The 13247-nt window shown below is 26.6% G+C and overlaps 1 protein-coding gene across 1 annotated transcript in view; it reads right to left on the bottom strand.

Moving 5' to 3' along the window:
• Positions 1-1893: 1893 nt before the first annotated feature.
• Positions 1894-13247, bottom strand: part of Chd1 (chromodomain-helicase-DNA-binding protein 1) — a 63830-nt gene continuing 52476 nt past the window's right edge. Inside the window, exons 34-39 of the mRNA XM_087168113.1 lie at positions 11648-11820; positions 11377-11530; positions 10433-10605; positions 8313-8483; positions 5282-5404; positions 1894-2483 (exon numbers count right to left, since the gene is read on the bottom strand). Coding sequence (XP_087024239.1) covers positions 2216-2483; positions 5282-5404; positions 8313-8483; positions 10433-10605; positions 11377-11530; positions 11648-11820 — 1062 coding nt within the window. The 3' untranslated portion in view covers positions 1894-2215. The remainder of the gene's footprint in view (positions 2484-5281; positions 5405-8312; positions 8484-10432; positions 10606-11376; positions 11531-11647; positions 11821-13247) is intronic.

The following is a 13247-nucleotide window of genomic DNA, read 5'->3' as shown; positions in this document are numbered from 1 at the left end:
TAAATAAGAATTTCTTTTGTATTTTTAGAATTTTATTTATATGCTTTTGATTTTCAGCATGATTGCAGTCATATGATTTCATCACTGAAATCTGCAACTTTAATTTATGGAAATAAAACTTTTTTTATTTTATTTGAGCTTTTAACTTTTTTTATTTTATACAAAACTAAGAACTTATTGTTATACCATATAAAATTGCCGTAGTTAGTGGCAAAAATAACCAATGAAAGTAAGTCCGTATAAATCTAAAATAAACACAGAAACAACTGCATTCCAGCAATTTCATGTTAAATTATAGATTTTAATTTTGAAAATGAGATTTCATAATAATGAGAATGCGATTTTCCAAGGTTGCAATAGATTAACAAAAGTGGCATAGTCCATGCGACAGAAGTAGTAGTATATAGTTAAAAATCTTTAACTTTTATGTTTGATTTGAAATTTTTCGCCATAATTTTATTTTAAAATAATACATTTAATGATGACAATATGAAGTTTTTAAATAGTTCTAAAAACCCAGGTTTTTCATTTAAATCCAACCTTTTGATAGAAACCTTAAGTGAAATAGGCATTTTTTTTAGAAAGGCAATTTTTTTATAAATATACTTATTAAAACCCTATTATGTTCTTGTTTAGATATTGTAATTAACCTTTTGTATACAGCTGGTACAACATATGAACCAAATGTAATGGTACACCGTAAACAAAGGGTCAATTAAAATTTCCAAATCTCAAGCAAATTATTATGATTAGGAAAGATTTTATAAAAATTAAATGAATTTTAAAACTAGAAAAATTACAGCCAGTTTATAATTTGCTTTCACAATACCTTTTATGAAAAAAACAAGTTTCCTATTTTATTTTCAAATCTTATTTCACATTTGAGTGCTGCAAATTTTTCTCTATATTTACAAAAATTTCTTTATAGATATGTTAGTAATAGAACATCATCCTTTGAACATTCTAAAAAGTAGGAAAAAACTATTTCATCAAAACTCTGGAGACAAAAGTTGTAAAAGAGCAAACCATTGATACAGGGTGCATAGCCAAATCTCTCAACAAAAAATAAGCACTCAAAAAAATTTTTAAGCACTACATACATTAACAACATGCAAAAGAATTTTCACTATCATAATAAAATGACTAGGTTCTGACAAAAAACTCTTTTCTTGATAATATTAGCCATTATAAAATTATCGAGATTTTTTCTGTTCGATATCAGAGGGTGGAAAATGGAGCCTGAAATTGAGAGAATCTTGCAAAATGCAACAGAGTTGCACGTGAGAGCGCAAGAATCTCACTATATACACATGCAGACTCTCAAGTATTTCATCAAACATGTAAAATTATTGCTTTCATATGCTATGGATCCACGGTAAGCCGAAATAGAGAGTGGTTGAATGAATAGTGAAAACGTTGAATAGAACAATGTGAAAAGTACGCTTTTCCGTAATACGTGGCGAAAATTGACATGGTAAAGAAAAAAAATCTAATTTTCGAAAATGGAAAATAAGCACTTTTTAAAAACGCTACGCACCATGTGATAGCAATAGAACACTTTTTTTAAGGAAATTTTTCTTTTTTTAATAAAGCAAGTATTTGAATTTTTTTTTTTTAAATTAAGAGTTAAACTTAAACTGTTGCCAACACTTTTTACTTACGTGCTGCGTGAAAGTCTTTTTTTTCCTTGAGGAATAAGAATTCCAGTCTTAAATTTATCTCTATGCAAACCTAAATCAAAGAGTCTTAAATTACACCATATATAAACTATTGAACAAGAAGTAATTATATATTACTCATTTTTTGTAGTAAAGATAATTTTTTACCCTCTGTTTAATTCTTTTACAGTGAATAGATCTCTGATATAATACAAAAATTAACAGAACCAAAACAAAAACTGAAAACCATTAATTTATTATTTACAAATTGATTTTTCTTCTTTATACTGTAATGTACATAAGAAAAAGCACTTTCATTTCTGCTTGTTGTGGAATGCATTAGTTTGTACACATGATGATAATTCCTTGTAGCAAATTAGATTTAAATGATAATGAAGTTTGTCGATTTTACCACATCACAGTGTTAATTGATGATTAAATTATGGGTATGATATTTACATATTCACACAGTTGTGTTCATAGAAAATATATTAATATATATATATGTAGTCCTAAACTGCTCCTGATGCAAAAGACATATACAAGACTAGGAAATTTTAGTTTTTGAATTTGTGATCACTACTGGAACTATGATCTTTTCTTCTACGCCAAGAATCGGCGTGACCTTGATAGGATCCATATGAATCACCGGAATGATCTGACCCATGATGAGGTGGTTGGGAGCCCATTGAAGGAGGTGAATGTACAGGGGGTGCAGGTCCATAGTTATAACCACTATGAGCAGGAGGAGGTTGACCAGGCATACCATAAGGTGCCGGGCGCATACCGTATGAAGAGTAGCCCCCACCACCACTTTGATGATATCTGTAATAACAAATTTAATACTGTAGACATTTGAATATTCAAAAGAATTATCTGCATTCTTATAATGCTAAGTTTAATTTTTACAGAATTCAGTAGTGAAACTTTTTAGTAAATCTACGAAAAAAAATGTGTTTTAGTAAATTTAAGACATTAAGAAATAATTAGCGAAAAAAATTAAAAATAGGCAATTTTTCGCATTTTGAAAGTTTTGTACGCTGTATAAATTCTACATGTTTAAATATTTGGTGAAAATGGCTTGTAATGTCATAAACAACTGCAATAAATGCTGAAAAACAATAAAAATATAACTGCTAAAAGTAAAAATTTTACAGTTGTTTGTCGCTTTTTCGGATCAGAAATGAGAAAAATGTTTAGCAATGACATAAATTCTTGATGCAAATGTTACTCAAATTCGAAATTCGTGTGTAACAACATCATATATAAAATAATGGAATTCAAAAGATGATGGGGAAACAGATGCCAAAAAATGACTTCTGGCTGCCTTAAAAAATTGGAAAACATCACGGATTTATGATAGAATCTTCATTAATCTGGCATGTCAAAAAGCAGTAAGTCAGGTTTCGTAATTAATATCAGATTAAATATATTGAAATTTGAAACACCAAGGGGGGGGGGAACCAAAAAAATATAAATAGCAAAAAAAATAAAAAATCAGACTTTTTTTAAAAAATGGGTTTTAAATTGTGTAGTACGCAGTAACAGACAAAATTGGATAAAAATTATGGAGAATCCATGAATGTTGAAATTTTTGTTTTTATCACATAATTTGCATTAAGTCTGAATTGTACAGTGAAAAACGATTTATATTCTTAAATGGAATCGAAATTATCATCTGTACAGCCTGACCCCGATTCAACAAATTCATCGGAACCAGAACTGTCAAGGGTCGAAATAAAAATTTCTATACTTACAGCAACACAAAAACCCCATAATTAGAAATTGTACACTTTTTTTTTTTATTCAGAGTTGTTGTTTTTTTTTAAAGAAAAAAACAATAATTATATACAAGTTCATTTTAAATTTTTAGGTATGAGCTGAGTAATGTTTAACAGATTCCCCACTCGAAAAATGGGAGTTTAAATTATCCTTACATGTGACATAAATGTTAAAACCTTATCTTTTTCTTTCCCAGACAATATGGATACAGTAGACATTTGAAAAGCAACCTAATTTTTTTTCTTTTTAACCAGAACTAATACAAATGAAGAGTAAAAATTTCTGTGGTTTTTAAAATAATTTGTTAAATTTGAGTTTTTTCTTCATTAAAAAGGGTCTTATGGGAGAAAAGAAAATCGGATTCCTTCATAAACCCTATTTTACGAGAGGCCTAAACCCTAAAAATTTAATGACATATCAAAGACTATTTTCTACATAATTTTAATTGTTTTTAAATTTAAATGTTTTAGCTTTCTTAATAGAAGACATTAAAAAAGAAATTGAACAAGCACATTTTTAAACTTATTACTGTAAAATATTAAATGGAAAGAAAAAATTTAGTATAGTTTTTTCTTAATTCAGATAGGGTAAACCAACCAGTGAAGGAACACTACCCAGTGAAGGAACATTTCATATATATTGATTAAAAATAAGAATTTGAAAGTTTTTCTTTAGATTGATTGGTAACAATAGCTTACTGCCAAACAATAGGAAGTCATCTAGCAATGTTTTGGATTACCTGGTCAAATAGACTTCCCTGGAAAAATTTTTGAATTTGTTATTATCTCTGCAACACCTTGTTTCTTTGAAAAAATTATAAGGTGAATGTTTGTATTAATATGTTTGAAGTGGAATTAATTGCAGGTAATAGTTTTACTTTTCTCACTGTGAAAAAGAGAATTCAAAATAAGTTATTGAAGTTACGTTTTATTTTTTTTAAGCATCATAGCATAATAAAGTACTGAGATAAAGGGGTGTTTATTTGCTGGATTACCAAACGATGAAAAACCAGAGAAGGAACAAGTGTTCCTTTACTGGGTTTTTTTTCCTCTAAGTTAATGAAAGTAAAGATAACTTTAATTTTCTTGTAACTTTAGTGATGTTCCGCATCAAAAGTATGTTAAAAATACGAAAAACAACTTCTAACCAGTGAGGGAACAGGCATGTTCCTGGTATAGATTTACCAGTGAATGAACAGTATGTGTTAATATGTTGACACTTTAATTTTCAATTCATGATTACAAAAAATAGTTTCCAAGTATTTATATGTTATAATTTCAAGAATAGGCTTGTTTTTAAATATTTGTATGGCTTATAAATTCATAAAGAGCATTAAAAAATAACCAAAATTAAGTGTTCCTTTACTGGGTGTTCATTCACTGGTAAGAGCTGTTCTTTCACTTGGTCTTTTTACTACTTGTTATTTGAACCTCCAAAACTTTAAAACAATGTTATGTCAGTTCTCTACAATTTTTTTTACATAATTTGCAATTAGTAAAAAATATGTTGACACTGTCATTTAACTAAAATTACGAATTTTGAAATTAATATGATTTTTAAAAGGCAAGCAAAGCTTAAGTGTTCCTTCACTGGTTAGTTTACCCTACTTTTTATTTTCTTCTTCTAAGTTGTCTGTTTTTTAAAAAAAATTTAAACATAAATAAAAAATTTTCTTACTGAAACCATTTATTCTCTTAATGAAATGTCATATAGAAAAATACCAACAAAAAAAAATCTTTACTACTACATAAAAATTGATTTCAATGCCTTAAATTTTTTTTTAAAAATATTTTTGATTATTCAGGAAAAATTTATTAAGCAAATATGAAAGACGTAATTACCTATTATTATGCCTATCTGGAGGATATGGGTAATCTCTATGAGGTTTTCCTCGCTGGAAATTGTTGCCTTCTTCTCTAGAATAGTTTCTGTAGTGATCACGTTTGTTATAATCATTTGAATACCTAAAATGGGGAGAGAAAAAAAAGCAATTTCAAATTTAAGTTATAAATTCAACACAATTTTAAGCTACTCTTATAATATTTTTTCCCTGTCTTTAAATGAAGTTTTGATAACTGGACTGAAAAAGTAAATATTAACAAGTACAACAAAATTAATTACGTTATCATTATTTGTGCAAATAACTCCACGCACTAAGTTTTTATTAATAAAATTAAGAAAAAATAATTTAGCAGCAAATTAATTTAAATAAGTTTGACATAGTAAATATTTTTATTTTAATTATGTTGCACCAAGATTGTGTGAAACTGAAAAATATTTTTAATGTTAAGGACATACAGAGGTTGGACAGAATAAAGGACACACATTAATATTAACTAATTTTTTCATATTTCTCAAATGCTTAGAGAATTATTTTAAAAAGTGTTTAAGCCATGCAATTAACATACATATCAATAAAGTTTAAAACTTATAGAGGTTTGAGGGACCGGCAATAAATTACAGACACCCTATGCCAAAAAATACAATAATAAGTTTGTAACTCACCTCAATTACGTTGATTATCATATAAAATAACTGCACAAAATTTCATAAACCTAACTTAAATATCCATGGAGATGTGGACATTTTTATAAAAAACTCTATAATTGCAGAAATAATCAATAAAATAATTCTCTCTAGAAGTAATTTTTAATTTTGCAAAAAGTAATTTTTAATTTTGAAAACAAATTTTTAAATTGTGCAAGGTATGAGTATTTAAAGAATATTTTTAGGCTACATAGCAGAAAACATTTTTAAAAAAATTTCATAATTTCGTTTTGAATCGAATTTGATAATTTATGTAAAAAAAATCCAATTTAAATATCTTGAAAATTTAAAAAGCTTCTAACAATTTTCTAAGTAATTTTTCTTAATTTGGAAAGAAAGTTTTAAATGGTAAGGGGTTTTCCACAAATTAAATTTCGTACTATTAAATAAGATTTATTAAAAATGATAATGGCATTATTATCGAAATCGGCATCAATGCTTGAATGACGTATTGGCATCATTATCAGAACATAGGACCACACCCTATTGAATCATGTTTTATTTCCTAATATCATCACATTTTGTTGTCCGGACCATCATTTTAGAGTATTATCATTTGTGGAAAACCCCTTATCATTTGGAGTATTCAATAAGAAGTACAACAGCAACTAAGAAATTTGTTAGAAACTTTTTAAATTTTCAGGATATTCAAAGCAGAATTTTGTCATAGGTTACCAAAATACGATTCTAAACTAAATACTCATATCTTCCGCAATTTATAACGAATATTTTTGTTTTTCAAATTCTTAAATATTTTATTATTAATTTAAAATGACTCTAAATATTTTGTTTAATTTCATTAAACATATTTCTTCAGTTATAGTAAGAAAACATAAGTCAAAAAATTTAGTTTTTATAAAATGTCCATATCTCCATGAATATGAGAACCAACATAATTGACATGAGTTACAAGCTTATTGCTGATTTTTTGGCATAGGGTGTTCAAAAATATTCTTTTTTTGTTTGTAATTTATTGCCGGTCCCTCAAACTTCTGAAAGCTTAAACTTTTAGTAATACTAGGGACCGTATTTTTTTTCTTTTTTTACAATTTCAAGTTTATTAAGGATGTTCATTACGCTATCTCTTAATCAATTGCGAAATTTATGTTTAGGATCCTCAGCATTCAGAAAGAAAGATTCTGATTCCGACATGTTAACTGACAGATCATAAGAACATAATACTATTTTTAAATAAATAACTAATCAATATTATTTGTGAATCTTTTTTGATTCATTATAGTAAGAAATCACTGCTAAGCATTCTATTAACCCATTGCTTACAGCTGGTACAATAAATGGACCAGAATGACTTCATCATGCTAAGTGCCGTAAGCAAGATGTTAAATAAAAATATATAAGTAAAATATATATATAAAAAGATATATAAATATATATATAAGTAATAAAAAAAATATGAAAATAATTATCAAATTTTAATTTTAAACAAATTTAGTACTTGAATTCTAAGTGTTGAAAAATTTTTAAGAACGCTTACAACCATTAAATTTGGGAGCTATGTTCAACAGCATGAATTTTTATTAATCTAATATATATTTATTAATCTAATAACATATTAAGATACAATCTAATATATATTGTGTTAGTTAAGTTTTCAAACCTTAAAACTTTTTACGATAATCAGGGGGTCGACCTATACGCCCCAATCAGTCGGACATTCATTGATCGTAAAATATTGATAAATCATGAGCAATAAAATAGATATGAATAACTCTGTATAAATTTACCTCTTTCAAAAAAATATTTTTAAAATATTATATACCATTAATTTTACATTTCCTCTCTCCCTCTCTCTTTTTTATTTATTATTATTTTATTTTTTTGCATGTTAAGTTTTTTTGATAGAAACAATACTTTAAATTACGTTCAGAAAACATTATTTTGCTTTATTTGAGGATTGTCTCACAACACCTTAATTTGAGAGCAAAAATAATAATATCCAGATGCAACAATGTGAAATATTTTTAACTTAAAATTTTTTTGTAGATTCAAAAAAATTTTTTTTAGAAATTTTCAGATTTGTGTTTTCAGCTGTCGAGGTATAAGCCTGACATACTAGAAATTTGCTATCTTGTAATCATTGATATGGCAGGTCAACTTATACACCGAGATACAAGGTATTCCAAAATATTAATTAGTTACTAAATAAATCAGGAAATTATGGTCAGATAATTTTCTTTCTTTTTCTCGGAAGAAAACTATTACATTAGTGTTAATATAAATTTATTTTAACGAATTACTAAAATGCAAATTAAAATACTAGGCAGGCGTGATTACACAGAAAGTACTACTGTATAATATACTTGCCTATCTTTTGACCAATTTCCACTCGAATGATTTGAATTGTTCCAACGATCCATTTTCATCTTATTTGGTACACCATCTCTATGATTTGAATAACCATGATGAGGTGCACCAGAATAACTATTGGATGGACTTTTTTGTGGATACAAATTCTTGTCTGAACTTCGACTATCACTAAAGTTAAAATAAATATATAACTAAATTGCAATTGAAAATTATGTATTTTTGACAACACTATTTCAAGGTAACTAAGCGTAAAAGTATTAATTTCATAATTTTAAGAAAATTAGTACTGAAAATCAATAACAAACTGTTTTGTTCTATTATGAACTCTTCTAAATTACCCAACAGAAATGCTCCTCTTATAATTTATATCATATTAAATTCATAAAACTATTTAAAAATTCTACATTAATAATTATACTATTTTTTAACATTATTTTTAAGAAACACAGTTAAAACTAACACAGTTTATAAATCCATTTAACACTTGAAAAGAGACTGTAGTTTTCTTATTACAGGCTAATTTTTGACTGTCAAATTTCAGACTACACGCTGGCACTGACTGCTTGGCAGAACATTAGTCAAAATAGAATTACTCTATATCAATGTACACTACCCAACAATAATAGAAGAGAAGCATTCACTTTTTGACATTTTTTTAAATTTCTCAAAAAACACTCAAAGGATTATTTTGTAACATTAGAGTTGTTTAGTTCATGTGATTTTTTTAAACTTAGCAATAAGATGTAAAGCTTTCAGAGGTTTAGGGATCGACAATAAATAATGAAAGAAAGCAATTATTTATTTTTTTAAAACTATTTATGCCAGAAAATCAAGCAACCAGCTTGTAACTTGTATTGATTACTTTAGTTTTTATTTACAATTACTGCATAAATTTTGGAGGCCTAAATAAATACTTATACAGATATAGACATTAAAAAAAATAATAATAATTGTCTTATGTTTTTTTTTTTTTTGCCATAACTTCAAAAATAATCAGAAAAATTAAACAAAATTTTTGGAGCAATTTAGATCTAAAAACAAAAATCAATCATTTAAAGAAGTACAAAAAGTATATAGACAATTACTCAAAACTTTTTACATTTTTAAGATATTGAAATAAGACTTCTTTCATTAGTTGCCAAATGCGGTTCACTACATAATTATGAGGAAGAAAAAGCTTTTTAAATTGTTCGCGCACGCGCAGTACAAAAGAACTACTTCTAATACTCATATCCCTCGTAGTTTGAAGCAAACTTTTATCAAATTTTAAAACAAAATTTTGTATTTAATTTTAAATTGCTCCAAAAACTTTTGTTTAATTTTACTGAATATTTTTAAAGTTATAGCGAAAAACGTAAGATAAAAAATAATTACTTTTTCTTAAAAAATTTCCATATCTCCATAAATATTTAAGATAGAATTAAGAAGTTTCATACAGTTTCTTGCATATAACAATTAAAGTAATCAATACAAGCTTATTGCTTGATTTGCTGGCATAAGATGTTTGAACATACTAGTTTTCTTTCGTAATTTATTGTCGAACCCTCAAATCTCTGAAAGCTTTAAAACTTTATTGCAAGCTAAGAAAAATCGCATGAACTAAACAACACAAGTTACAAAATAATCCTTTAAGTTATTTTTGAGGAATTTTAAAAAATGTCAAAAAGTGAAAATGTGTCTTCCATTATTGTAGGGTAGTGTATGTTCAATTTGCCAAGCAAAATATTTTGAATTCAAACAATCTTTTGACCTATCAAGGACTAGAAAGAAGCTACTAAGACAACAGAGAGATTAGCAAATTATATTGAGAGGAAGCAAGAACAATAATTATTTCTCTATGATCAGACTATAATTAAAATTGTCCTTTTTTTTTACAGTTCAAATTTTAAGTTGTTTATTGTTCACTTTCAATTGTTTATTGTTCACCCTGATTCTTTTCTGGTGCAGTGGACTGTCCTAACACACATGAAAACAAAATATTAAAAGGAAAACATTAAAATATCTTCCAAGTGGAAAAGCAACTATCTGCAAATCATTAAACACAAGCCATAAAATGTTGTTAGATTTAGTTTAATAGTAAATACATCTCTTAAACATTAACATTAAGTTTTTCTTACCTATCTCTCCTTTCAGATATTTTTCTGTCATTAGGACTGTCTGAGTATTTCTTTTTTAATGGTCGATCACCTTTCCTACCAGGATCATCTTCAGCTGACCTTTTATTGGATGACCCTTGTTGAGAACGATGTTTGCTATTCTGTTTATCAGGTATAGATTGTTTGGGACTAGTCTGAAATCAAAAAGTTTAAACTTTACAATGGAAATTAAATTGCTACCCCCTACTATTCCCCAGAATAGTTAACAATGCATTGTAATTGTTAGAATTCTGACCTGTGCCAATCTGAAAATTTTCAAACAGTTAAAGGATAAGCCTAATTTCAAAATATGGTTTAAGTGCGATAATAGTTAATGTTAATTACAAAATATAATTCATGAAGAGACAAGGGGTAAAAACTCTGAGAACTAAAAAAGTGAACTCACACATGTGCAAATTTCACCGAAATATTTAATAATGAACATGTTAAAACAGCACCTAGATATAAAATAGACAGGCAGTTAGATATATTATTAGAGCCTTGATTTTGATGATGTAGAGAATCCCAACAAATGCCCTAGAAAATTGCCCCATTATTGAATTAAAAATATTAAAATGAAACATTGTTTTCCTCCTTAAAATTAATTGCAATGCAGTACATATTGCATGTTCATTTAAGCTTAAAATAAATGTTATATGCTAAAATAACAACAAAAAAAAAGGAAAATAAAATGACTACTGAACATAATCAAAAATGAAAAAAAAAAAAAAAAAAAAAGAAAACCCAAAAAGTTAAAAAATTTTCTAAAATGCAAAACATTGGGCTTAAATTATTCAACTGTGGAATTCTGAACAGTGGAAATCTGAGATTATTATTTATATTGCAGTGTATATGTGGAATTTTACTACATTACTTGTACTATAACTAATGTCTTTAAGAATCCAACTAACATAAAGACTACTTACATCAAGAATAGATTTTCTTTCCATGTTATCATTTGATTTCTTCGACTCAGATGGACGATTCGCTAGTTCTATATCTTTAATAGCTTGACGATATATTTTATACAGTTGCTTAGCATTTTGCTCAGTAAAGTTTGAAACAAAAATCCATAAGTTACTGTCAAGAGAATTAAAAAACAAATAATAAATAAGTATTTATCAATAGCAAATAGAGAAAGACATACATTAAATGCATAGAAATTAAATGCTCATAATTTTTAATTTTATTACATACCTTCTCCATTCTTTTACTGATTCTGGATCCTTGTAACTCTTTAAGATTTCTGAAATTTTACGTCCAATTTTTAGCAAATATTGGGGAAAACGTCGTTTCTTTTCTTCTTCCAATTCAGATTTGAAATCAAGTCGCATCAAGTATTTTTTTACAGGCCTCATCTGTTCTTTGCACTAGATTAATGAATAAATAAGTTTCCTTTTAATTTGAAAGTTATCCAATGTAAAATATTTAAAGAAACAAAAAAATCAAGAGCAATAAACTATTTTTGTTAAAAGCAACAAAGAATACTGAAAAATTCAAGACTAAAATATTTTATTACTTATTTACAGAATGATAACTTTAACTATTACAATAACTATTAAGGATGTATGTTATATAAAACCCTTCTGCCAAGGAAAATGAAAAAGTCTCAATTTTAGTGCCTTAAACTGCTGTGTATTCCCTTGCACGAAGAAAAAAAACTACTAAATTTAAATAGTAGCAATGACTTAAATACAAATAAATGAATAATAAAAAATTAAACTTTGAAAAAATATCCTAAACTTTCACTCAGAAAAAAAAAATACTACGATCAATGAAAAATTCTGAATTACATATTCTCATGAGCCATACTTAGGTAGCGTTGGAGTAATTTTTCAAACATTAAAAAATTATATTTCCAATTTTATAATCAGCCTAGAGAAAATGAGAAAGACTGCATTTAACAGTCATGAATAGCTGTTACATATTCACAAATGTGATAAAAGTAGAATATTATATGCTAAATATTTTTATTTTGAATGCCATCAGTCGTTGAAAAGTGGTTGCATTTTTATGGTAGGTTTTGAAGTCATGGAAAAATGTCCATTTAAATTTTTTTTTTTTTTAAAAATTGAAAATAGAAATCATATTACAATGAGAGGCAAAGAGAAAGAAAACAGTAAAAGTGTATGTCTATAAATAACTTTATCAAAATAGAGAACTTTGTCCTAAGGCTAAAGATTAACGAGAAAAGATAATTTATGAAAGTTTACAATTTATAACCACGTGTTAGTGCTAAATTTTATTACCAATATAAAATATTTTCAACTACTAAACTTAATGACAGTGAAGACTTCATTTTTTACATCACATTTAGTGTTAAATTAATTAAAACATTAAAAACTTTCTTACCATTTATCACAAAAACTTTTATCTTCACTATATAGTTGCAATATCTATTTAAAAACAAAGTTTATCTGCATACTTTTTAAAAATTAGTTACTAATCTCATCTTTAGGCAGGGTGCTTTTTGTATTTGGTAATATTTCTCTCTTAAACTTTTTAGTGTTCGATTTGTGATTCTGAAATAAGCTCAATTTTAAACATTGAACTTTTAACATTATTCATGTACGCTTTGCAATGATTAATATGCACTGTAATTTAAAGTACATAAATTTGGTTTAAAAAGTTGCTTACTATATTCTAATTGCCTTTAAGCTCTAAAAGTTTATGATTTTTACATTTTTAATTTGTTTCACACACCAGGGCAAATTTTAGATGTCTACGTTATGTAAAAAATATTAATAAAAAGAGACGTTTGATATCCTATAAGACGAAGAAGAAAAAAGAAGGAAAA

This window comes from Parasteatoda tepidariorum, chromosome 7, assembly GCF_982258835.1.
Source record: "Parasteatoda tepidariorum strain Cologne lab strain chromosome 7, Ptep-v5.0, whole genome shotgun sequence".
Classification (NCBI taxonomy): domain Eukaryota; kingdom Metazoa; phylum Arthropoda; class Arachnida; order Araneae; family Theridiidae; genus Parasteatoda; species Parasteatoda tepidariorum.
The sequence above is the reverse complement of the archived record's forward strand: the minus strand, read 5'-3'. Positions and strand labels throughout refer to the sequence as shown.